Source organism: Nanorana parkeri, unplaced genomic scaffold, assembly GCF_000935625.1.
Source record: "Nanorana parkeri isolate BGI_ZX_2015 unplaced genomic scaffold, ASM93562v1 scaffold984, whole genome shotgun sequence".
Lineage (NCBI taxonomy): Eukaryota > Metazoa > Chordata > Amphibia > Anura > Dicroglossidae > Nanorana > Nanorana parkeri.
In genome coordinates this window covers 612,245-639,842 of record NW_017307252.1, presented here as the reverse complement: position 1 = coordinate 639,842, position 27,598 = coordinate 612,245, and the positions used below count along the sequence as shown (strand labels likewise).

The 27,598-nt window shown below is 42.7% G+C and overlaps 1 protein-coding gene across 1 annotated transcript in view; it reads right to left on the bottom strand.

Moving 5' to 3' along the window:
• Window positions 1-27,598, bottom strand: part of ADAM22 (ADAM metallopeptidase domain 22) — a 190,433-nt gene that overhangs the window by 23,080 nt on the left and 139,755 nt on the right. The window contains exons 12-25 of the mRNA XM_018566867.1: window positions 27,044-27,128; window positions 24,256-24,346; window positions 22,590-22,641; window positions 14,014-14,113; window positions 12,626-12,698; window positions 12,402-12,493; window positions 11,742-11,822; window positions 10,832-10,882; window positions 9,961-10,024; window positions 8,961-9,066; window positions 7,520-7,636; window positions 5,138-5,303; window positions 3,359-3,467; window positions 1,978-2,068 (exon numbers count right to left, since the gene is read on the bottom strand). Of these exons, the coding sequence (XP_018422369.1) occupies window positions 1,978-2,068; window positions 3,359-3,467; window positions 5,138-5,303; window positions 7,520-7,636; window positions 8,961-9,066; window positions 9,961-10,024; window positions 10,832-10,882; window positions 11,742-11,822; window positions 12,402-12,493; window positions 12,626-12,698; window positions 14,014-14,113; window positions 22,590-22,641; window positions 24,256-24,346; window positions 27,044-27,128 (1,278 nt within the window). The remainder of the gene's footprint in view (window positions 1-1,977; window positions 2,069-3,358; window positions 3,468-5,137; window positions 5,304-7,519; window positions 7,637-8,960; window positions 9,067-9,960; window positions 10,025-10,831; window positions 10,883-11,741; window positions 11,823-12,401; window positions 12,494-12,625; window positions 12,699-14,013; window positions 14,114-22,589; window positions 22,642-24,255; window positions 24,347-27,043; window positions 27,129-27,598) is intronic.

Here is a 27,598-nt window from a genome sequence, read left to right as displayed (position 1 = left end):
CTGGCATTGTACACAGGGGCACAGTCATGGCAATTGTCATGGCAATTGTCTAAAATGTCTTTGGATGTTGTTGTAGTAACAGAACTCTTCACTGGAAACACCTGAGCTTAATAATTTGGAGGGGTGTCCACACACATTTGGCCATATAGTGTAGGTGAGATGGTTCGGTGTCCAAAAACGTCTAGCCATGTAGTGTAAATTGATATAGTTCAATTACAACATGATAATTTTGGTCCGCTTGTCAGTGGTCCTGGACTGGGATGCCGTATCACCTCTGGCAACCTATGTTTATCGCTGTGATGAAGGTAGGACCACAAACAGCCACTGATGACCCTCAAAATCAGAGCAGGAAAATAGACATAACAAACTTAGATCTTAATGCCTGTGTAAGGGGAACCTAAAGCAATTTTTAAAAAAACATAATAGGGAAAATTTCTATCAGAGAATCAAATTTTAGACTACTGGGATTCAATCAGAATTTTATGTTGCACTGTAAAGGGTAAAAACTGTAAAGTGTAAAAACAAACCCTTTAAAGATTTATATGAAGATATTGCATTAAAGTTTTAAGTTATATCGCGATGAAGGACTGAACGTGGAATCAAATCTTTCCGAAGGAAGGGTAGATTTCTGCATTTTTACATATATCTAAGGTTGGTACACGGAAGTAAATACTCAAAATTTCAGGGTAAGCCTCTCCTTATTCACTTTGCAACATTTTTATTAGATCAAAACAGTTCAATTAACAATAATACATTTTAGGATAAATTGGTGGGGAAAAAAATTCTCGTGTCTTCTGAAAGAAATGATGGGCTAAATGTATTATCTTCCCATTAATTGTATTGACTTCTTTTAAGCCAATACAGAATACATTAGTTCAGGTAATATTGGAGTTGATCTCATTGCAATTAACTTGGCATTCATTTTCAGTTTAGAACCGAAATGTGTAAGGGGCCAGATGTTAATGTAGGATCTTAGGATCACTGAAAATTTTACTTGAAGAGACTGCTTGGGGGATGGAAATGTGTCTCTTTGGGTATAAATGTGGAAATCAAGGCACCAGAATAAGGACATGGTTCATTTGTATAATTATATCTTTATAGTACCAAAAAAATGACCTTGTAAGACCAGGTCATGTGATCTGACTGTCCTGTTGTCCCATTTTCAAAAGATGCAGGAGAAGGGATCACTGCAGAGGTTTAAGCTACGAACATAAAATGTTAACCGCACACTAAGAGCAAATTTGCTCTGTAAAACTGTCAGTGGACAGGACATAGGGAGGTACTCTGCAATATAATTATCCTCTGTGGGTAGATGGAGAGGTACTGATATCACTGGGGCACAATAGCACCTCAAAAAAAATTTGATTGTGGTGTCACCACTACAGCTCATAGGAACTGATTACCTGGACTGAGGCTCTAGTTTAGAACCTGATGTATTGCGAATCAGGATGAAGAACAATAAAGTAAAAGCATAGGTACAATGATTGGGTGTAAAGATTTCGATAGATGAAGGAAATGTTGTCTTGACTTCTACTTTAAGCAAAAGAAAAATTGCCACCATTTGTGAACCCCCCCTAAAATGTTGGTGTAACCCATCAGCGTCTGAGGATGAGTTATTTTGAATTTGAGGCCATAGTAAAAAACTAAAATCAGGATTACATGAAGAAAAGAAAAGAGCTATTAAAGGTAATTAGGGGAACCTTGGGTAATGGACTGGTGGGAATAATTCAAGGAGTTCTGTAATGCACAATGTGGAAAACATGTCAGCACTACAAAAAAAGTCGTTAATCTGATTGGTTACAGTTGTTTACTGCACTTTACATATCTGTTTAGTAAAGCTGTCCTCTTCCCACTCTACAATCCCATGAAGCTGTTTGTCTCCAATGGTTTATTCCTGAGTCGTTTACATGAACTCTACTAACTACATCGATCTAATGAAAGAGTTTAAATCAGAATACATGTTGTGTTGTCACTTACTTGTAACCCCAAACTGTAATTCCTAATACCAACACCAACACTAGCATGGTACCAGTAATTGCTCCTATGATTATGTTTGTGCTAACCATGCCTGAAAGAAACATACAAGTCAGTTAGTCATTATCAGAAATCTTACACTCATACAGGGTTAGTTTATAATGCAATGGAGTAGAAGTAAAGGAATCTCTCCGTTGAAGCCTCCAAGTGCAGTAAAACCCAACAGGAGTTCTAATCCTCCCCCACTCTATCTAAATGTAAATTTAAGAGGGTTATTCACAAAGCTGCCAAAGGCAGCCGAGTGAACAACCCACCTAAGTGAAGTGAGCCGAACGCTGTTCGTCTATTTACTTCAGGCTTGTACAGCTGATTTCAGCCATACATCGGCTTGCTTCGACTGGTGTCGGTTCAGCCGAACATACTCAGCATGTTCGACTGAGCCGAAGTGAAGAAGGAGTTCGACTAAGCCGATTCAACATCTGGGCCAAAACTCCGGTAGGCTACTCGCTGCCATTCGGCCTATTCTCATAGGGGCCGAGCGGCAGTGAGTGAATAGCCGAATGCCGCCGAGCGGCATTCAGCTCGGCTGTTCTGCTCGGTACCTCCGCGGTACAGAGCAGAATACAAAAATATTGAAAAAAAGTAGGAAAACTATTTTTTTTTTTACAAATGTCAATAAATGATGAGTAGTAAACAATAAATAAAGATTTTTTAAAAAGATAAAAAAGAAAGAATATTGAAAAAAGAAAAAAAAAATCGAAAAAAAGAAACAATTGGGCAGAGTTAGCAGTGACAGATAGCTCCGCCCCACTGTTTTCTATTGGCCGGGACGTGCTAGAGTCTTCTAGCAGGTCCCAGCCAATGAATAACAACTGGGTGGAGCCGGCCGTGGGATCACAGCTGGCTCCGCCCAGCTGTCAGTTGCGAGGATTTCGGCCGGCCGTTCGCCCCAGCTACGGGAGCTGTACGGGCTATAGTGAATAGCCCATACAGCAGCCCTTTGGTTCTGCTGAATCGAAGGGCTCTGGCAGGCCGAAGCTAGCCGAAGGATCACCTGGAGCTACGGCTGATCCTTCAGCTAGCTTTGTGAATAACCCTTTAAATGTTTGGCTATAGATACACTTTGCTAAGCATGAATCTTACATGAATCTAACGTTACAAATTAGACCCCAAAAAAATAAAAGCAACAATGTTTTAATGTGATACTTTTTCTTAGTAAAATCTTTATTTATGAACAAAATAAAAAAGTGACAATTACAAAAAAAAAAAGCAAAACAATATAATGAAAAAAGTAATGCAAAAATAACTGAGTGCAAGTTTAAACCTCCGACACCAGGACACAGAAATGTCCCAGGCAGTAGGGACTTAGAATGAGCATACTGACCATCATGAATTACGTCTGGCTTGGATGTGCTTTTATATGGAAAAAACGCGCTGCAGTCTTCCCCCATATAGTACTTGTCACAGATACACTTCACTTCGTTGCTACAGATCTGCAAATGACAACACAAGTGTTTACAATATCAATTGTGTTAGTAAGCAGATGCAGCACACTCCTCCAGGCCACGATGAATAGTGTTAAATGGTTAAAGTGGAACTCCGGGCATGGACATCTTTACATATTCTTAAGTGTAAGTCAGGTGTGTTAATTGTGCAAATTTCAATGGGGAGTGGAAAACGTAGCTAACATTACAAAACAAGTCTAGCTGAATGTGACTTACTACTACTACACGTTTAGGCTAGGTTCACACCTGGGCGACTCCTGACCGCACGGTAATTGTGCACAAAACCACGGAGTCGCCCACCGCAGGCAATAGCGCTGTGGGACCGCAGTCGCGCCAGGCGGATCGCGCGGTTGCCCACCGTGATTCCGCCCGTGCAGGTGAACACAATCGCTGCTAAAAAAGCTGCTTGTCGGAAAAAAAAAGGTACTTGTACCTTTTTTTTAGAGATTGCCACGCAGATGTCACCCCATTGAAATCAAAGGGGGCGCGCTGCAACCGCTGTGTGCACTAGCACAGGATAGCGCGACCTCAGGACGAGCAGGTGTGAACCTAGCCTTAAGGTTAGTGTTAGCTCCAAGTTAAACAGACCTTCACCCATAAATGCTCCTTACCCTCCTTCTAACATTCCCTGCACCCATAAATAAATCACGTGTCAATTTTTTAGAGGGGGAGAGCAAGAACCTTTTTCTCTGCTCCCACTTCCTCCTTCCTTGCCTAGGCAATGATGACATAGCCCTTGGTCCACATATCTGCAGCCTCCTGGGATCACATCACACATCCCAGGAGGCTTTTTTCTTTGCATTCTGGGATCTTCTGCATGTGCAGTAGGGGGCTGGCGCAGTGGTCAGCACTCACCCTTTTCCACATTCCGCTCCAGCTGTGGAATATTCCTTGGCGTCCTCAAGTCTAATGCAGGTTAATGAGAAAATAAAGTACAATGCGCTACCACTGTCTAAAACATATACAAATAAATAATCCCCAATGCATCAATTTTTTGCCAATCACATGCAATATACAATTAATAATAAAATGCCCACAATGCAAATCGTTATAAAGTGCTCATAACAATCCTCCAAGTGTCATATACAGTTCCCTTTAAGCGTCCTCCAAAATATAAATGTCCCAACGTGAATGAAGTACAATGGTGAACCAGTTGGGGATTATTTATTTGTATAAGTTTTAGATAGTGGTAGCGCAGTACACTTTATTTTTCTATTTTCCCCTGTAAAGCACAGGAGCTAATATTATTAATATTGCGTTTCCATAGCGTGGATTTTCACTTTTTCTTAAATGCAGGTTAATGGACCTGCATAAGACATGATGACATCAGCGGTCCTTAGGCCACCGGAGTCCAAGGGAGAAGAGGCTGCAGGGACCGGCCTAGCAATTCAGAGGTAGCTGGCGGGACCTAAAATTTAAAAAGTGTGTCAGTCATTTAGGAACAGAAACTAAAAACTAGCTCAGTCATGAAGGGGTTAAAGGCTTGGGCTTTGTAGGGCAACCCTTATGGATGATGAATTTACTGTTTGTGCAATCTGTGGTGGAAGGTGTCTGTCACTCAGAAAGCTGTTCAACTGCTCAGGGTTTTACCAAAGACACCTATGTGCATTTTTACTGTGGGTGTGACCTATGTGTCATGAGACATGAGCTCTACCTACCCCATTTCCAGAGCAAATTTTGTTTGTGCTGCCCATGCATGAGCTGAAATTGAAGGGATCAATAGGAAGACATCTGTGATCCAGGCACATCATTCCCTCTCCACATGGAGTGCCATCTTCCACATATCCCAGATCATTTTCCTCATCCAGTTTCACATAGCCACCACTAAAAAGGTAAGGCACAAACAAACAAAAAAAAAAATCAAAATTAGTAAATGGCTTTTATTACTGATCTGTTTTTCATTATGTTAAGGCTCTCTTAAGCAAACCCACCAATTCACCCAGTTATAGAACATAGACAGGTTCTTTTGCTACCCCACCCACTAATAACTTTCTTTGCAATCCCTGCCACCCCCACGGCCACCACCTGGTTTGCCTGCAGGAACTCTGAGTCCAACCCTCGTGTAAGCTCTGTGTCGGTCATTATCAGAACTTCCATAGAATTAATGACTTGTCCTAATTCCACGTAACAGGGTTCAGGCCTGGTGACTGGCTGCACTACAGCCAGGCAAGAAGTACCAGCTACATCAGGGGGCTCCAGGAGGTGAACAAAGCAGTGGGGCAGCACATTGAAGTTATGTGTCAATGGGGAGGGAAAGGATGTGTAATTGAGAGAGTCTGTTACTTTGCCCTCAGTGAGAAAAGTGTCTGCTTCCCTGTAGGCTTTAAATCATAAAATCACGTGCCAATATTGGGCTGTGAATGGTGGTCCCAAAAAGGACAACTGTGATTGAAAGTGATGTTTTTCAATTCCCTCAAGGTTTCAACATAAAGACCAGATGATTTTACTCCATGCATTATTGTATTATTGGTATTTTGCATGTCAATGAAAACATTATCAGTAGCTAAAATAATAAACACAACTGAAATAACCCATACTGCTTACAGAAATGACCCCAAAATGAGTAACCCATAATTTCTGGAAAAGTTCACCCTAAGATCTGCTTCCTCTCCTGCATATGCACATCTTCATTTTGCACCCCTATCAATCCGTTATTCCCCTTAGAGTGATGAATTTCTGTTACTTCTGGGTATGGGACGCATGTGAATCATTCCCCCTTACACCCAAGTGACAAAACAGGCGCCTGGCAATTGGTCGATCTTGTGCCAGAGCCGTCACATGTAGGCAGTGAGAGAGTCCTCAGCGTAGTGTAAGATCCAGCTGGGATACACTTACAGCTATTCGGTGAGGTATTTGCAGCTCTAGTTACCCTTCGTGATTGTTCAATAAGCAGACAAGGGGTGGGTCCATGACCAAACACTGCTGCTTATCGCACAAGAGGTCAGAGAGCTGACTATCCTTCCGGCAGGATCTCAACACTGGCTGATTAAAATGACATACACTATATGTTGGCAGGTAAGACAGGTGACACCTATATATTTTAACTGAGTATTTAGCTGTTTGCCTGGCATTCAGCTTTAAAGATGTATCCCTTTATCACTATTTTGCATTTCAATATTTTATACGTTTCCAAGGAAGTACAATACAGAACAGAATACATTCACATGTAGAGTTAGGCACGCAACATTAAGAAGGAGGACAAATGTGGCATAAAATCAAAGCACAGTTTCCATCATGAAGATTAACACTAATGTGCCGGGACCTGTAAAGTTGTAAGACAGGCACACAAAGCCAATGAGTAACCCATTAGTGAGCCAAAATCGCCTTAAATTGGCCAAGGGGCCAAGGGGTGAGAAGAGTAGGGGAGCGGGGAGGGGATTAGGAAGACAGGGCAAGCACCAACACCCTGAAGCCGCTTAGAAAGTGAGAAACTTTAACATATTCGTCTGCAGGCCACCAAGCAAAGGCAGCAGCATTATCTAGGGCTAGGGGGGGAACATGGGATTGCCCATGAGGGTAGTAAGAGTCCCAGATCTTCAGTGTATAAAGTAGGTGTGGGCTGAGGTAAGTAGGCCGCAGTTTGTCAGGGTGCCAAAGAATAGCAGACAGGGATATCAGGTGCGCATTGAGTATTTCCAAGAACACCTAGAGGGGTGTATCCAAAGAAGCGTCTAAGGCGGCTATAGGGGCAATATGTGCTGCCCAACAGAATTCAATCTGGTTTGTGACCCCCAAGCCACCATGCTTTTGATTTTAAAACATGGTCTGCTGAGCAACCCTAGGAAGCGATGGTTCCAGATAAAGACCATCATGTGGTTTTGTATAGATGTCATGGTATACATCGCAATAGATTAATTTTCATGACAGACATGCGGCCTCCTTTACCCCTATTTTCATTTAACACTTTTACATTTGCACTTACACTTTGTTCCTCTGCCTTGCCATGTCTCCTATAGGGTGTCATATTTTATCAGAGACATCTGTGGGCAATTGCCTCAGTAAGGAGTGAGGGGTGGCACCAAAATATAACAGCCATTTACCTGCAGTTTAAAAGTTTGCCTTGATGTAAGAGAGAGGCTGATGTAATCGATTCCAGGTCACCCAGCCTAGGCACACTCGAAGTGTCGGTACATAACAGATAACCACAAAGGACATCCCTGTAAAGGCAGATTAGGATAACCTCTTTATTACAAACCCATCCACTATAATGAAGAAGATTATACAATCCCTAATCTTTCACAAAGTTCAAAAACAGACACTTTACATAATCAAAATTGATTGGATGCACCAGTCACCAGTCAAAATTTCCAAGCTGCCTTTATGGGTGTAGTGATGAAATACAAAGAGAAGATGAGAGTAGCCTGCTTGATTTGTAGGGTTTGTGTAATAAACTAACAGCAACAGTGTTTAAACTTCCTTCATGTCAGCATTTGTCACAGTGATTCAGTTACCACACTGTAGAAGTGTTAAGGTGCCCATACACCTTACGACCATCGCAAGACTTTTGTCTTGCGATGGTCGTATGCTTCTTGAAAGCCCGTACGATCTGGCCACCTTGGACGGGCAGATCGTACTTGCGATCATCGAAAGCCCCCCCGTTGAGGGGCGGGCTTCCGATGACGGCAATGCAGAACGGGCAGTGTGCGATTCTCGGCGGGTTTTCGAACATGTTGGCTCGACAAAAGACGTGCGACCGTACAGTAGAAACGGTCGCACGTCTTAGCTCACACTGCTGCGGGATTTCGCCCGATTCTCGTACGAGAATCGAGCAGTGTATGGGCACCTTTAAAATGCTTGAAGTGAACGTATAGTCAACACTTTTTTTTAAATCATTGTATAGAGTAGAGGTGATTACAAGCCCTGTCAGTTTATCTTTTGCAGGTGATGTCCCTTCGGGGAGATTTTATTTCACTGTCTGTCCTGGAAACAGAAAAGTAAGTGAGAGGAAACCTCTATAAAATGAGAGCAATTGCCCTCTTAGTCATTTGTTACAGGAACGGGTGTCCGCATTGGAAGATTTTCTTACCTCCTGTTCTTGTAACAACTGTAAAATTTAGCATTTTTACCACTTTATGCCTTTGCGACAATGGTCACCAGCACAAAGAGGATGAATCTCTTCAGTGGGGATAAAGAGCAATAAAATCCTGACAGGGGGCAAAGATAACCCCCATCCCCAGCTCTTTAATTCAGTGGTACAAAAAAAAATATAATAGACCAAACAAACTTTTGTTAATTACTTTTGAAAAAGTTTTATTGCTAGCTGTGCACGCTTCTCCAGCAGGTTTCCTCTCACTTTCTGAAATGTCAATGAGACAGAGCAGGAAAAACCTGATGGAGGTTCGAACATGGACATGGTACATATCACTAAGCAAAAATCATGGCCGGAATTGCAATTAAAGTTAACTTTTCAGTATAACACACTGCTACACCGTATTAATGGCTTCAGTAAAACAGAGCAAAGTCACAGGAAATGCCTCTTACTGTTTGCTGCACTGTATGTAGGTGTCTTTAGTCTTCCCACAATTGCCTTTTTCAGTGCCTTCGATGTTCAGCTTCTCATAGCAATACCTGTCTGCAGCTGCCACTTCTGGAAGACAAAGTATGTTTTGATAGAAACAAGTGGCTGCTAACAGATAGCAGCTGCTGGATACAGGAAAGTGATATATCTGGTACATGGATTATGCAACAACTATGTGGACAGGTTTAAAAACTGATGCGAAAAAAATGGAGTCAGTGCCTAAGATAATAAAGCAGGATTCATCTTGCATCTACTGGGAAAACAGAACTAAAACTCTGATTGGTTGTTTAAGCAACTTTTTTCTGGTTATGTTTTTAACAGCAGCAAAGTACAATTTAATACAAAAAAGATAAAGCAAAAAATACAAATTAATTGATATTAAAAAGGAAACTACACATTGGGGGGAATTTATCAAAGCAATTGCGACAGTTTTAGCCTCTTAGACCATTTTCTTATGTGCAAATCTGTCTCTTAGGCCTGGTTCACACCTGGGCGTTTTGTAGCGCGTTTGAACGCTCTGCAAAACGCTCAAACACCGACATTCCATTATTTCCTATGGGTATGGTTCACACCTGGACATATTACAGGCCGTATGAACGCGTCACAAAACGCCCTACGCCCAAAGAAGTACAGGAGCTTCTTTGGGGCATTTTTGTCACGCGTTTCCATTGGGATACAGCCAAGTAGCCCTCGGAAACGCGCGTCTGTCGCACGTTTTTTTTACCGCGAATCACTGTAAAAACACGCGTCAATTGCTATGATGAATTCCCCTCATTATGTTTACAGGCATTTATACAAAGGACAACAGTGTGAATACGGAAAATGTAAATTATATCTATGAAAACAAAGGTAGCCATCCACAAAGCATTAGATTTGTCTGTAGAATATCTCCTTATTTCATTGTACTGTTATGTAGTCAAGTGATAAAACCCTCTAGTAATTGATAACCTTCTGTATACTTACTGTCACCCCAGATATACTTGCACTGTCTGTCTCTAGTTTTACATCTCCCAACAAAACAAAGGCCCTAGAATGGTAAGAGATGGGGGTAGAGAGTAAGGTTAAGGGTTAAGGACAAGGAAACATTTAAAACAGAAAGGGAAGCAAATGGACAGAATGGTAAGAGAAAGTAAAGGATAAAGGGAAGATAGATTAAAAAGTAGGGAAGGGGAAAGGCATGGCAAGAAAATGAAGCAAGAGGAGGGGAAGAAAGGGGAAAGTAAGGGAGGGTAGAGGAAAAGAGGTGTAGAGGAGGGAAATAACGGATGGAAGGGGAAGTGGGAGGAGAGTACAAAGGAGGGCAAAAAAAGGGGGTAGGGGTGGAAAAAGGGAAAGAAGGGGAAGGGAGTGGAAAAAGAAGGGGGGAGGAGAGAAAAAATGAGAGGGGGGGGGTGGAGAAGAGAAGGGAGAGAATAAGAGAATGAAACAGAAGAGAAGGAAGGGAATAGAGGAGAAGTGGAAAAGGGAGGGCAGGGGCAGATAAAAGGAGGACGAGAGGAAGGAGTAAAAAGAAGGGGAAAGAGGGGGAAAGGAGGGGGGCAGAAAAAAGAAGAGAGGAAGGGTGGAAGAGAAGGGGAACAAAGCAAAGAGGGTAGAAGGGGGGAGAGCAGATAAAGAAGGGGGGATTGTAGAAGGAAAGGGAGAGGATAAGGGAGAGGATAAGAGAAGGAAGAAGAGAAGGCAAAAGAGTGGGAAAGGGAGGGGAGGGTAGAGGAAAGTAGGAGAAGGGAGATGAAGAAAGAAGGAGAAGATGAAGTAGTAACTTTATTTAATAACATAGCTGTGTTGTAAATTGATTTGAATAGAAAGTTATTTTAAATTATGTATATATTACCTCCTTTTCTTCACATGGATACCCATCCAGTTTATGTATATTTGGAGGACACTGAAAGAAATGTGTAACAGGCATGTATGAACAAAGTAGTCTCTATAGATGTACATTTCTAGATCCTATAAAGAAGAATAGACTGTATTGCCCATAAGATTTGTTTTCTCAGATCTGATCTAGAAATATAAGAAGGAAGCCATTGCTATGGACTGTTCTTCCACCATAAATGTGTAGTCATGAGCCCAAAAAGAACAGAGGTGCCACCAAATATAGGAGAGTTCAAAGAAGTTTTCATTGGTAACAATAAATGCATCAAACTGTCAATGTGTTTCAAGGGCAAACACAAACCCCCTTCTTAAGGGCTTCAGGTGTAACTCGAAAGGGGAATCCCTTGGAAAATGGACTCAGCAATTGGGAGGCTAAGCATGTGGCATTTTTAGAATGAAAGGCTGAGCCAACACACACTATATGGCCAAAACGTGTGTAGACATCTGACTATCACACCTATATGAGCTTGGTGGGCATCCCATTCTAAAACCATGGCTATTAATATGGTGTTGCCCCCCCCCCCCCCCCTTTGTTTAAAAACGCCTAGCTTCCAATATTTTGAAAAGGTTTTTCACAAGATTTGTGAGTGTGTCTTCCCGACTCTATCCAAAATTAAAAGAGGTCTTGGCTTTTACAGCTCCTTTTATGGAAATACCAACATACCTGGGCTGAATAATTTGGAGGGGGTCCCCATAATTTTATTCATATAGTGTAGCTGTGATGGTCAGATGCCACAAACACTTTGTCATATAGTGTATTTATCTATATTCTGGTTTTAAAAGTAAGATCAATTATTTAGTGGCCTAAGAATGCTGGAAAAAAGCCATAACATATTTATTTTGAAAGAAAACAAAAAAGTTCTTATTACCTGGCTGGAATTTCCTGTACACATCTCTGGGATGTCACAGTCATTCACTGCTTCCCGGCACAACATTCCTTTAGGATTCAGCTTCAAGAAAAATTGGGTTACATGATAAAAAGGCACAAGAAAAGCATGGCTCTTTAAAGTGTGACTGTCACTAATACAAAGGAAGGCTGCCACTATGACATGACTGAAAAAAGGGGTTTGAGGAAACGGGCACAGAGGGCCCGTCAATGACCACCATATACTGTATAGACATTACATATTAAAGAATAAATTAAAAACTTTGCTTTTGGTCATTTTATCTAAATCCATATGACAGAAACAGAAAATATTACAATTACAAATCTTGTCTAGGTATATAAAAGGAGCTTTTAAATGGTATTGACGGTCAAAAACTAAACATAAATACCATATGTATTTCTATATTGAATTTCTTTAAGTTCTATCCCACTCCTGATAACCATATCAAGCTTTGATATCAAAAACTATAGTGTGTATTCCTATTACAATGCCGGTGTTATAACAGGATAGGGTATGCTGGAACTTTAGAGCTCCTTTAATTCCTTTTTTTATCCTTTAATTTTGCATTAATGATAGGTTTTCATTGGAGCTTCATACCACCCTGCCTCACTTGCTTTATATATTAAATAAGGTTTGTGTTACCTTGCATGTGGTACAACATATCCCATCACTGCACTCCGAGCCTTCTGTTAACTTACACTGCATGCAACATTCGTTTCCCTCTTTCGCACATTCCTACCAAATGGAAGAATAAACGGGTCAGGCTAAATAATGATCATAATAATATAATCAGTATCCTAAATTAAACAGTGGCAGACAGGATTAATCTATTCCAGTACACAAAACACTTGGGGATGGTTCATATACCTCAACGGTCCCACAGTCACATTCTTCGCCAGCTTCCACAATGCCATTGCCACACTCAGGAGGATCCAAAAGCTGCATCAGTAAAACATAATCCTAATAAATTAACTGGAAACATAACATTAGTCATCAACATTGAAATAACAGCACACAGCTCGCCTGCTGGGTGGGAGGGCTGGGTTAGGCCCTCGTGGGATCAGGTTGACATTGGCCATTGCTTTATAGGAGAACTTGTGCATGTGAAATGCATGAAACTAATCATGTTGAGTCATTTTCATGGCTCCCCTCTCCCATGCAATCTCCCCTTCTATTAGGTTACTGTAGCAGAGACCTTCCAGAAGGTACACTGGGACAGGACATGAGACATGCAGGACTACTAGCAATATTGAATATGTAAACATTTGCTCATTACTATTGATATATGCTCACGTATTATAATTATTTGATATGGGAGAAATACTGATATTGGCAATTGCTCTTCAAAATTACTAAGATTAACGTTGTATGCAGATGGTTTAGGGGATTGATGACTCTGATGGGTCACTTTCTTTAAACATGTAACAACATCTGGGACCTGGAGGAAAAAAAACCTTGCTGTCAATGCACAAAAGCTAATGAATGGTGACAGACATCATGCGTTGTATGAATATTGATTTCCAAATCAGTGTTGTAAGGGTTTTATTATAGTGCACCTATGATTATAGTCATGTTGGAATTGTGAGAGTTATATGCAATGTATTATATGATTTTATTTGCTGTGATATCATTTCCATCTCTACAAAAATAAAATATGAAAACATTTTAACAGTATGACAACAAGAGTATGCGGTCATTCTCATTGTAAGGTGTCCATCATTACAAAGTGACTAGATTTGCATATTTGCTGAGGGATAAGGACACCTAGATTAGACTGTACCCCTATTTAAAAAAAAAAAAAATTCCTTTTTAATCAACAAACTGTAAATGAGAACCTGTGTATTGCTCATGTAAAGACAAATGCACATAATTATAGGATTTCATATTTATCGGATTATAAAAATAGTAAACATGTTTCTAGTCCAAAATTTTTATATTCAAATATTATCAAAAACAATTTGCATTTGGCCTCAGTATTAGATTTGCTGAGGGATGATGACACCTTCAAATTGTTAGTTAGATTAGGCTGTACCCCTATTTAATTTTTTTTAAAATAATTCCCTATTAATCAACAATCTGTTAATGTGAACCTTTGTTCATTTATAGGATTTCATATATATCTGAATATAAAAATAAATAGTAAACATGTTTTTAGTCCAAAACTTTTTAAATTAAAATATTATCAAATACAATTTGCAGTTGCCTCAGTATTAGAGCCAGACAGGTCTATCAATGGGGGGGAGAGAGTACCTACCTTTGAGGGCTTATTAAACAAGCAGGCACCTCCACCGCTATTCAGAAACTTGTGGTATTCATCAATGTCACAGTTGGAAAACTTGCTGGGAAGATAGTATCTGTGAAAAGGGATCATTATTATTATTATTATATAGGATTTATACAGCGCCAACAGTTTGCGCAGCGCTTTACAATATAAGGAAGACATTACAATCACAATACAATTCAAGACAAGATGGTAAGGAGGGCCCTGCCCGTGAAAGCTTACAATCTAAAAGGGAGGGACAAGTGATACATGAGGAGGATCATATTGTAGAACATGAATTGCTTCATTAAGAATCTTTACATTATCAATCTAATATGTTAACAAAATTACTACTGTGTTTAGGGGCGTAACTACAAATGATGGGGTCCCATAGATAAACGTTGCCCCTCCAGCTGACTCTCTCTGTGCGGCTGGCAGTGTCAGCTGTGACAACTTATGTATCAAGGACAGGCAGCAGGAGAGCTGTCAGCATGGTCAGTACAATACCAGGGATGGGGATAACATTTATAAAAGCACTAAAAACCATAATGATAGTTTATATTATGATAAAATCATTAATGCTTTTGTTCACAATTACTCTTTAACCTTAATACAAACCTCTTTAAACTCTAGATTCAATAAACTTTTTTGTAGAACCATAGTCCTCCTATAAGGTTTTAACAGAGGTGAAACTCTGGGATTTGTGACTGCATTAGGCATACAGGAGCCATTTCTGTCTTTAGCAGAAATTCAGAGGGCAATAAATCTACACTGCTAAGATGGATAAGCAAATGCTTCTTACTGCACAGGGATCTGTGACTAGATGATCCTGATGTCTGACTTCAGCCCTTCTATAATGGAAACTTTAGTTTAGGTTTCCTAATCAGCCCCCCAATGGGTCCCTCCTCCTACCCCAGGCCCCATAGCAGCTGCGTATACTGCTATGGCTATTGTTACCCCTCTGTCTGCTGTCCCTACAAATTATTAAAAGAAATAAAAAAACAGTTTAAAGTGATCTCATCAGCATTTGAAATAGCTTAAAAACCTTTTGACTTTAAAGGAGAACTATGAGGTGAGTGATTTTCACTCACCTCATAGTTCTAGCCGACCTGTGACAATGAGACTGTCACAGGTCGGCTCAGCTCACTTCTCGATCCTGTCACAGCTCTCTGCCGTGACAGGGGAGTGGCTGGATTCCCCCCTCCCCGCTCCGATCCTCCAGTGCTGACTGGCGGAATGGACAGTGGAGGGGCGGGTACAGCTGGCTCTGCCTCTAGATAGGCAGAGCCAGCTGTCACTCACGCAGCTGGGCGGATCCAAACATAATTGTCGGGATCCGCTTCAGCTGCGGCGGCTCAGTATACCGCGAGCTGTAGCTCGCGGTATACTGAGCTTAGGGTGACGGGAGGACGCTAGTTTGTGTCCTCCCGTTACCCTAAGGAGAACTATGGGGAAAAGTCTTAACCCCATAGTTCTCCTTTAAAGTGACACTAAACTGAGGCGTTAAATCCTAAAAATACATTCAAGTCCCATTAACAGTTAAGGTACTTCAATGTATTTTTAAGATTTAACTCCTGAGTTTAGTGTCACTTTAATTCAGTAATTAGCTTTTCTTGAGCTGATAGGATCACACACTAATAAAACTTTTGCTGATTCACAGAATTCTAACAGTGTACAGTATGGCCAGCATTACGGTGGGACATTTCATTTATTTTATATTATGTATAAGGTATCAGGAAGAGCTGGAAGAAGCAAAGTTTGGGGGGTACATCCAAAACTCCAAGATGGATGGGAAAAATTTGGGAATTTTGGAAGGGAGATTTTATTGGCAGAGTATGCGTGACATTTAAGACTTAGCCCACCACTGTCTACCTATAATTAAATTTGAATCTTTATTTTCACTTTTAGGTGGACTGACCCTTTAACCCGTGTTTCAGTGATGGTGGCCTTTAATTGATAAACAGCTTGTGATGTGCAGGTAGGGAATGTTTGTTACCTTACTCAAGAGGAGGATGTGATGATTTAAAATTGGCTTGGAGAGGCTTCATTTCTACTGGGGGATAGTGGGGGACCTGTTGAGGTTTCTTGATTTAATACTTTTAATGGAACATAGAAGTAAACAAACAGCTGGGAGTTTTATACAGTTACATGTAGTGCTTCTTTGGGGTGGACCTGTAAACACTGCCTAAGCTAACAATATTGCAGATGTTCAGCCTCAAAGCACCTCTGTTATTCTACAAATAACTCCTATGTCCCTCTGGAGGCCATTGGAATGGAGGCCCAAGCTAAACAGGACATCTGACTAAACGGACATTAAGCCCTTCTCTTTCTGGAGCTAAGCTACTCCAACCCCCGCCCCCCACACCCCCATGCCATTCATGCTTTGGCAAACCGGGGTCCAGGCTCATCACTAGAAGCCATTAAACTATCTGGTCTTGGACTGCTGAATGAAGGGGCTGGACAACATATAATTAGAAGGTGGTGGTGTTTAAAGGACATCTATGAGAAATGTTTATGTTTTCTATGTTTTCTTCAACTATTCTCTATGTGGAGAATACTTATATCAGTTATTGGAAAGATTTTTCTCAACCTCTTACAGCGCAATCCACAACTCTGCCCCCAGCTATATTTCCAACCTCGCCTCAAAGTATGACCCTAATCAGCCCCTCTGCTTCGCTCAAGACATTCTACTCTCTAGCTCCCTCATCAGCTCCTCCCACTCTTGCCTCCAGGACTTCTCTAGAGTCTCTCCCTGTAGATCCTACAATCATCTCTGCATTTGTGCTGACACTGTCCTTCCTTCTGGAGGGTGGCTACTTTTGTTCCCCATGGTCCCTGTGTGTGTTGTAAAGTGACTGCTCCAAGCTCACTCCCGTGATGGACTACAGTCTCAATACAAATGAGTAAACTAAATGTGAGACTGTAGTCCATCACAGGAGTGAGCTTGGAGCGGTGACTACTTTACAACACACACAGGGACCATGGCGAACAAAAGCTCTATGATTAAGCCTAGGTGGAGAAACGTGTGAGAGGCATTGGAGAGGTAGGGAGATGTTCATGGTGATGTACATGCTATATATTGCTCTCTTGGATTTACTTTTTGGAACCTGTTTGGATTACTTCAATACATTTTGGATTGCGTTTATTCTGGTTGTGAGGGTGATCTTTTGAAGATTTATCTGAATAAGTTGGAAGTGCACTACAGCCTGCACCCAGAATATGGACTGACTGCTGCAGCAGACGTTAGAATGGAGCGGTGAGGCTATGGAGCGCTTTTGAATACTTAGGCTTTGCATACACTTTGAATTTCTTTAATAAATAACTGAATTGTTTTGTGCTTTGTGTATCTGCCTTGAGTTCAGCTTTAAGATCCTATTCACTGTTCAACCAGGCCGCACACTTCTCAATAACTGTACTAGTAAATTAAATTTAAATAACATCATCTACATGCTATTAAAGCCCAAATTATACTGCCAACAATGTGCAATCCTGAATCAGGTACTTGTTTATAATAGAGAGGGAGACACAATTAGCGAGTAGCAATAAACTGTACAATTACAGCAATGGTATGAAGTTCCACCAACGTTTAAAGAACAAAGAAAACAATTGGAAAGGGCAACAAACTAATAGTTCCTCGTATGCTAAACACTTTATTAGCAGATGATCAATCAGGCTATTCTTCTTCAGGTCTTTTATCATTTCGTTCAATTTATGTCTGCTATCTTAGTGCTGAACAAACATTCGTTTACAGAATTATTTTGATCAATAGATGGCAGCTCTTAGATAGAAGGTTATAATGCTAAAAGCAAAAAATGCTGCTTTGATAAGTAATGTGCAATGGAGCACTCCATTAGACATCAAGGATTGATGGCGGACTCTAGGCTAAGGACTAAGAACAATCGAGTCAACCATTAAAAAAAAAATGCTCTAGAATAAAAAGCTAGTATATTGGCATCATAAAAGTGCTAACCATAACATTAAGACATATAAATGTAAAGGGTTAGCTTTCAAATATTTGTTGTTAAAGGAGAAGTATGGTGTTAAGGCTTTTCCCCATAGTTCTTCTTAGGGTAACGGGAGGACACAAACTAGCGTCCTCCCGTCACCCTAGGCTCAATATACCGCAAGCTACAGCTCGCGGTATACTGAGACGCCGCAGCTGAAGCGGATCCCGACAATTATGTCTGGATCCGCCCAGCTGCGTGAGTGACAGCTGGCTCTGCCTATCTAGAGGCAGAGCCAGCTGTACCCGCCCCCTCCCCCGTCCGTTCCGCCAGTCAGCGCTGGCAGATCGGAGCGGGGAGAGGGGAATCCAGCCCCTCCCCCTGTCACGGCAGAGAGCCGTGACAGGATCGAGAGGTGAGCGAATGCCCGTATGTGTTCGCTGTAAGGAGTTCCGGGGACGGCGGCCGGTGAGAGTGCGTTCCACAGTGGAACGCACCAGGAAGAGGCTCGCCGCAGTCACGCTCCCTCACTGAGACGTCGGCCGTAGCGTTCCACCCTGGAACGCGGAAGTGGCGTGACGTCACTCCTTGGTTTCCCGCGCCCAATGGCTATTTAAACTCAGCCGCCGGGTTAGTAGGGCGTTCCAATATTGCGGATCGAACGCCCTGCTAACCCCGTACCTGACCCTGCACTCTGGAGTCGCCCCGACCCCATGCTACGGCAACACCTCGTCCTGCCTGTGGAGACCATCTCACCTCGACACCTGTTCACACCTGGACAACATCCTACAGCCTGGACCTCTGTCTACCCCAGGACAGCTCCACACCACGCCAGCCTACAGATTGGATTCCCACCAGTGCCTCCATACCGGCAAAACCGCAAGTACTCTGCAGTTACCCCTGCAGTCCTCTAGTGACGTGTCCCCATACGGGAGAGACTGTATCAAGGGATTTGGTGGCAAACGCTGTGCATTCCGCTCCTTGCTTGTACCTGGGACTAGGGAGGTTGTAGGAACTGATAAAGGACTACCTTACTATCTATTACTCTAAACGCCACATAACCAGTTCATCTCCACTTATTATTTCATGCCTCCTTCACAGTGTGGTCTATGACGTAATAGCCACTACTGTGACGCTACATTAACGAACGGCCTATGATGCGAGGACCTCTAACTCACCGTTAGTTGTGAGAGACGCCAGAGGTCCAAGACTGAATTGCCATTCCACCCCATACCCTATGTTAGATCTTCCTAACTCCGCCGCTGAGATCCTGAAACACTATACTAGCTAAGCGGTCGTTACATTCGCTCACCTCCCGATCTACTAATCCGACCTGTGACAGTCTCATTGTCACAGGTCGGCTAGAACTATGAGGTGAGTGAAAAGCACTCTCCTCATAGTTCTCCTTTAAGTCAAAAAAGCAGTAAGGAGATACATTTCATGCCCAAACATTGGAGGACACCTGGCCATCACACCTATATGAGCTTGTTGGACATCCTATTCCAAAACCATGGGCATTAATAAAGAGTTGCCCCCATATAACAACCTCCACTCTTCTGGGAAGGCTTTTCACAAGATTTTGTAGTATGTCTGTAGATATTTGTGCATCAAACAAAAGAGCATTTGTAAGGTTGGTTACTGATGCTGGATGAGAAGACCTGGCATCCAATTCATCCCAAATGTGTTCAGTAGAGTTAAGGTTAGGGCTCTGTCTCTGTGCAGACCACTCGAGTTCCAACACACCAAGCTCATCAAACAATGTCTTTATGAAGCTGGTTTTGTGCACGGGTGCTCAGTCATGGTGGGACTATAAAGGGCCTTCACCAAACTGTTGCCAAAAGCTTTGAAGTGCACAGTTATCTAAAATGTCTTCATATGCTTAAGAATTAAAAGTACCCTTCACTGGAAACCAGTTTGGCCACATAGTACGTGTAACAGTCAGTTGTGTACAAACGTCTGGCTATATAGTGCATGCAGCCCACTAGTGCTTAGCGTGTGACCCGCTGTGCACCTCAGTGTAGGTTAGCAGCACAGGATTGGCTATACTAAACATATCACCATCTTCAGGTCATGATCAGAAACTGCAAGACCATTTGCTAGCTGATAAAGTAAAAATTCCGCCTGTGATATGAAGATAAATTGCTTTCCTGCATGGAACATCCTTGCTATTCCCAGCCATGATAGAGAGAGCTTCTCCAAATATTTCATCAATGAGCACTCCAGTGCGGAGCAGCCTCATAATCATTACTATGAGTATAATGACTGTGTAGAGTAAACTAGAAGATCATTTAGTATTTCAAAGTAGCTGTTACTCTTGAGTATAGTTATAAATTGAATCCAGTGTGTGGTGATAAATGTAGCAGTACTGTAGCAGAGCAAGGATATCAATCCAGTGACAAACAAGACCCTGGTGCTAACTTCCCAGAATCAAACTAAAGGCACCCTGCAAAAGAGGAAGATCAATACTTACCTTTTGTTGAGTGGTGTGTTAAATCTTCACTCTCTTGCAGATCTAGCAGTATCCAACACTCTCGGGTGTGTCGGATACTTGGTCCCTCGCTGTGTGCTGTGGTTCCTCTCAGCAGCCCCTACGTCACAACAAGATACAGAAGTGATGTAGGGGCTTAGTAGTTGCTGGGCAGCACTAAGGCTTGGATTTCAATTTTTGCTTTTTCTTTGGTTCTTTAGTCTTTCAATTTCACATCAAAATCCCAAAACATACACATATAAATATGGTACGGACATCAGAATGTGAGCTCCTCTGGAAGGCAGGGACTGATGAAAAGATCTGTGTTCTCTGCAAGGCACTGCGTAACATAGCACAGATGTCAATATGTGATATGCTGTGGTATGCTGCATTGCTAAAAATTGCCCTGGTGTGTTTTGTATGTGCTCTCAGCACATTGAAAGCCTATTTTATATGAATATATATTATATGAATAGGCTGCCTTAACATAACCCTCCTCAACGCATAAAAACATGGACGCTGGTCCTGCATTTTACAAGGAGACCCTGCTGGCGAGAGGGGAGCCGAAAAGACCATTTGAAGACAGGCAAGAAGAGCAGTTTTGAAGGACCAGCCAACACAGCAGGAACTTGTCCATAGTAACAGGCGGCGGGAGGGGGGGTGAGTCACAGGAGGCGTGTGTGTGTCACGAGCCCCACCCCCTGCAGTGCACACCGATTAGAAACTCCTTGGCTGCTGCGATCCTCTGGCATAAGGGTTGTGTACTCCTTTTTCATGTAATTAGACAAGTGGATTATAATGGGGAATATTGCACTGTAATTGTTCCTATTATAATCTATTTCTCTGATTAAATGATTACAGACAGGCCTCTGTTGTATAAAAGTTTGAGACTACGTTAGAATGTGTGACCAGTGACGTGGTCACACATTTTAACGTAATCTCGCCCAGTTTTTCGGCGGTGGAATAGATGAAGAATTCCAAAGCTTTCTCCGCTGTTCCAGGGCAGATCGGCATCGCAAATTGCATGTACAGGAGAACCGATCTGCCCTGAAACAGCTGATTTGTCCTGAAATGTCACTTTTATCCGACTTTGTGAGTTCGGTGAAATGTGAGATCGCAGTCGGAGAGAAGTGACATTTCAGGACCGATCAGCTGTTTCAGGGCTGATCGGTTCTCCTGCACATGCAATTTGCGAAGCCGATCTGCCCTGGAACAGCTGGGAAAGAGTTGGAATGCTTCACCCATTGGCGGTCACACATTCCACCGCCGAAAAACTGGGCGAGATTACGTTAAAACGTGTGACCACGTCACTGGTCACACATTCTAATGTAGTCACAACCTTTGATACAACACCGCCATCAGGGGGGTATGGCCAGTACCCATGTGAGGGGTCTGGGGGGCCTCTTACATGGGTATCAACTGTACCAGGGCGGCATGGCAGAGGTGACAGGGGAGGGGGTGGAGGTGGCCAGGCCCCAGCAGCAGCAGGTAAGAAGAGTTGGGCGGAGGTACAGGGAAAGGGATCCCGACGACCAGACCAGCCCAGCCCACCTGGGACCCTGCAAAGCCCACCATAGAGGGTCTCAGGTGGGCTATGCAGGATCTATGGTGTGCTCTGCAGGGTCTCAGGTAAGTCCAGCACGCTACTGCAACCGCTGATCCGCTCCCGCGCCCCCCCTTCCCCTGTCTCGAGAGGGGGGCCCAAGATAAAATCTTGCACGAGGGCCCTTTGGTTATTAGGTCCGCCACTGACTAAGTATTCCTCTGTATTAGATCATCCCCTAGTAAAAAGAGCATTATATTCTGCACCAGCTGAGGAGGGGAATCTACTATTTATTTTATTGATGCCCGAAGTTAGGCTTTAAGTGCTTGATGACTGCTCTACACTGACTCTTTATTGCCTGGACCTACAGAACATCTTCAGTTTGGTTCAGCTTTAATATCCTCAAGACAGAAACCTAAGAACTTCCCCAGGCAACATCAGATTGTCCTGTTCATTTTTATACTATGCCAAAGACACAGAGAAGCTGAATGGTTGCTGTGAGTAATAATCAGTGCGTATTTCAGACATAAGGCTCAATATTTCTCACCCACACTGTCATTATTTAATGACCAGAACAGTCAATAGCAAAAAAATGGAGGCTAGATTTGGACCTTACCCAGTGTCTTCCATGATACATCCATGCCACCTGTCCTCGCAAGTACATTCCCCTGAAAATACAACCCGGTGTACATTAAAGGAAAGACCACACTGTAATACTGGCATTAAACATTTACAGTATATGACTCAAGGTGACCACACACATTACTTTATGATTGTGTAATCTTCTTTAGATCAACCAACAGCTAAATAATGCAAAGGCCCTGATTTTTTTTAAAGTCTAATCCTACTTAAACAACAAAGCCTACTGAAACTAACAAAGTACAGAGATTGTACAATCAGATTGTAACAGGCATAGCTGGCTTCAGGCAGATTTATAACCAAGAGCATAGATTAAGGAGGCACATGCCTGGCCTCCCTCCTATTGCTGGAGTAGAGACTTGGGACTTGATGCTTTCCTCACCTTAAGTTACAGCACACATTTATCATCTTATTCTGTTTACTATACAGAAATCCCCATCGTTGTCAAAACTCAATACTACTCGAGGACGGTGCCTTTTTCTATAGATAGGTTGGGCAACATATAGAAATATTCTACAAGTGCAGGGATTGATGTCAGTGTTCTCTGCAAAATGTTGCTGAAAAAAAGTGTTAGCAATACCGTACATAAGATATTAAAACCAAGAAATACACTCACTGGCCGCTTTATTAGGTACACCTCTTCAACTGCTCGTTAACACAAATATCTAATCAGCCAATCTCAGGGCAGTAACTCAATATATTTAGGCATGTAGACATTATTATTATTATACAGGATTTATATAGCGCCAACAATTTGCGCAGCGCTTGACATGACCAAGATGGTCTGCTGAAGTTCACAACGAGCATCAGAATGGGGAAGAAAGGTGATTTAAGTGACTTTGAATGTGGCATGGCTGTTGGTGCCAGACGGCTGGTTTGAGTATTTCAGCAACTGCTGATCTACTGGGATTTTCATACACAACCATCTCTCGGATTTACAGAGAATGGTCCGAAAAAGAGAATCTCCAGTGAGCGGCAGCTCTCTGGGCAAGAATACCCTCTTGATGTCAGAGGTGACATGAGAATGGCCAGACTGGTTGAGCTGATAGAAAGGCAACAGTAACTCAAACAACCCCTTGTTACATCCGAGGTATGCAGAATACCATCTCTGAACACACAACACATTGAACCTTGAAGCAGATGGGCTACAGCCACAGAAGACCACACCGAGTACCACTTCTGTCAGCTAAGAACAGGAAACTGAGGCTACAGTTTGCAAGGGCTCACCAAAATGGTAAAATACAAGATTGGAAAAATGTTGCCTGGTCTGATGAGTCTCGATTTCTGTTGTGACATTCGGATGGTCGGGTCAGAATTTGATGTAAACAACATGAAAGCATGAATCCATCTGCCTTGTATCAACGGTTCAGGCTGGTGGAGCTTCGCATTGTGGATGTGCAGCCCACAAATCTGCAACAACTGTGTGATGCTATCATGCCAGTATGGACCAAACTCTCTAAGGAATGTTTCCATCACCTTGTTGAATCTATGCCATGAAGAATTAAAGCAGTTCTGAAGACAAAACGGGTCCAACCCAGTACTAGCAAGGCGTACCTAATAAAGTGACCAGTGTGTGTATATTTTATATAAGTCAGAAGAGGCAGCATTGTATGTCATGTAGGTGAAACATGTCAGCTACCAACCTCTCCTCATCTTCTCTTTATCAGAAAAAATGCCCAAATTGTAAGCCAAGGATTGTACCATTGTGATTGCCAGGACATCCACCCTTCCAAACTGAAACATGAAAATAAAACACAGATGAAAATCAGTAATGCCCAAAAATAAAAAAAACATTTAGGTACAACATTTCAATTATTTTTACAGCATAAAACAAGCAGGTTGTAGCCAGTTTTTATTTTTTGTAATGTTAACTCATTTATGTCCGGAGGTCATTGTAGCTGAGATGCCCAGACCAAATTTAGAAACCTTCCGTATGCATCGGTTAGTATAATTCTATGGCTAGTTTGTCTACTTAAACATTTTCATTGTTTTTAAAAGAGAACTATGAGGCAAGTGAAAATCACTCAGCCTCATAATCTAAGCCGACCTGTGACAATGAAACTGTCAAAGGTCGGCTCAATAGATCGGGAGGTGAGCGAACACATACCGTTGCTCACTCACTTGTCGATCTATCCCTGCAGAGAGCCGTGACTGTCACTCCCTGCAGGGATTCCCTCCCCTGTCCGATCCTCCAGCACTGACTAGCGGAACGGATGGGGGAGGGGGCGGGTACAGCTGGCTCTGCCTCTAGATAGGCAGAGCCAGCTGTCACTCACGCAGCTGGGCGGATCCAGACATAATTGTCGGGATCCGCTTCAGCTGCGGCGTCTCAGTATACCGCGGGCTGTAGCTCGCGGTATACTGAGCTTTGGGTGACATGAGGACGCTAGTTTGTGTCCTCCCGTTACACTTAGGAGAACTATGGGGAAAATCACTGACCCTATAGTTCTCCTTTAAGAACTTGTTTACTTATTTAGTGCACTATTCTAATAAATACTCCGCTCCAAGCTCACTCCCGTGATAGACTACAATCACACGTTTAGTTTGCTAATATGTATTGAGATTGTAGCCCATCACAGGAGTGAGCTTGGAGCGGTGGCTACTTTACAACACACATAGGGTGGGACCATGGGGAACACAAGTAGCCACCCTCCAGAAGGAAGGACAATGTCAGCACCAATTCAGAGATGATTTGAGGATCTACAGCCGAGTGATACACAAATAAGATTCATTTTTATTACTAGTTATTAGAATGCATTTTTAAAGAAGAAATTTGGGCAAAAATCTTCACAACCCATGAAGTGGAGCTACCCTGCACTGCAAGGTTTAAGTGCTTGTTTTCTCACTCGATTCTCCCAGCCGGCTGACTTTTAGGCTGGGTTCACATGTAGGCGTATTGAATATGCGCGTTTGTTGCGCGTTTTTACAGCGATTCGCGGTTAAAAAAAACACGCGACATACGCGCGTTTCCGAGGGCTACTTGGCTGTATCCCAATGGAAACGCCCGACCAAAACGCCCCAAAGAAGTACATGTACTTCTTTGGACGTAGGGCGGTTTCACGCGCGTTCGTACTCGCGGAAAAACGCCCAGATGGGAACCATGCACATTGAAAATAATGGCATTTCCCTGTTTGAGCGTTTTTCCGCGAGTACGAACGCGCGGATAAACGCCCAGGTGGGAACCGGGCCTTAAGGTGGCCATACACTTACAACCATCGCAAGACTTTAGTCTTGCGATGGTTGTAAAGTAATTTAAAAAACGTACGATCTGCCCATCTTGGACAGGCAGATCGTACTTGCGATCATCGCAAGCCCGCCCCCCTGAGGGGCGGGCTTCCGATGACCGCAATGCTGAACGGGCAGTGTGCGCGTGTGCACACCGGCCCGTTCGGCATTTGTCTCCTGAGCACCGTTCAAAGCAGCCGAAAATCGTAAGATTTTCGGCTGATTTTCTAGCATGCTCCTTAGACAAAAGACGTGCGACCGCACAGTAGAAACGGTCGCACGTCTTCATTCACACTGAACGATTCTCGTACGATCGTGGGATTTCCCACGATTCTCGTACGAGAATCGTGCAGTGTATGGACACCTTTACACCGGTCCGTACAGCCTCTCTCCTCCTCCACTCAAGCGGTCTGAGGCCCCATCACATCCAATACCCTGTGTATTGAACGTGAGGACGCCAAGGGACACACCATCACTGGAGCGGAGGAAGGAGCACTCTAACAGCCAGCCAAATGCGAGGATCAGGTAAGTATAACTTTGTTATTTTCGCACTTGCACTTTAGTGTCACTCTAAGACCAAAATGGGCCTGAGGATTTAGATGGTCCTTTTAAAGCACCATGGAATCAAACAGATATATAAATGTGTGAATGACTCGACCACCGTTACAGCTTCTGGTTATCAGGCCCCAGGACGGGGTGCCTGCGGGTTCATTTTCTCCCTATAAAAAAAGGCTATGGCCAACCCTGTGTCTGCTAGATTTGCATTGGAAAAAAAGGGGTTAGCACAGCAAAGCTAGGAAACAGAGCATGCAAGTGTAATGAATAAATATTTATTGTTCCGTGTACATATATAATAACAAATTAAACATAAAACATGAACACAAAACTTACAAGATTATTTATATTAAGATGATTTTTTTTACATACAGTGGGGGGAATTCATCAAATCTGGAGCAGTTGCCCATTGCAACCAATCACCTTCTCTCTTCAGTTTATTGAGACAAGCTTTGAAAATGAAAGAGAGAAGCTGATTGGTTGCCATGAGCAACTGCTCCAGATTCAGTCTGCTCCAGTTTTTCCCCCCCCCCCCCCCATTTAAAAAATAAAAATAAATGTTTTCTTCTCAACTCCTTTGATGTTTGAAAGAACAGCACAGAGTAATGGAAATGAAAGAAAGGAAGACATTTTTGCGGTTTTGTCTCTCACCTCGTTCACACCGCCTCCTTTCAGAAGTGAACACACGCCACCAATGTATGCTGCTCCACTCCTGCTGCTTTCAAACTGACTCCCCCTAAAACAAGCGAATATTAATTAATATGAATATGAATTAAAGTGCAGTGGGGCTACCCCAGCACTGCGAGGGTTAACTGGTGGTTTTTTGTCTAGAGTGTGAAATAGAAAATGTATACTCACCTGAACCTCGCATCTGGCTGGCTGTTAGACCGGTCTCTGCAGCCTCACTCCCCCTCCGCTCTGGCGGTCTATAGTCCCTTGAGTCATCACGTCCTATACAGTGTAGGATGCAGAGGGACTTTCCATTGCTGGAGTGGAGAAGGAGCTGTAGGGACGGTTCTAGCCGCCAGATGTCTCCGAGGATCGGGTAAGTATATATTTTTTTATTTTACATATTAGACGAAAACGAGCACTTAACCCTTGTAATGCGGGGGTGGCCGCACTGCGAGAGTTAAGAATAATTCTGCCCAGAGTACTTCTGCCCAGAGTTGTATTCTCTGCAGGCAGTAATTGTTTTAAGCAAGAGTT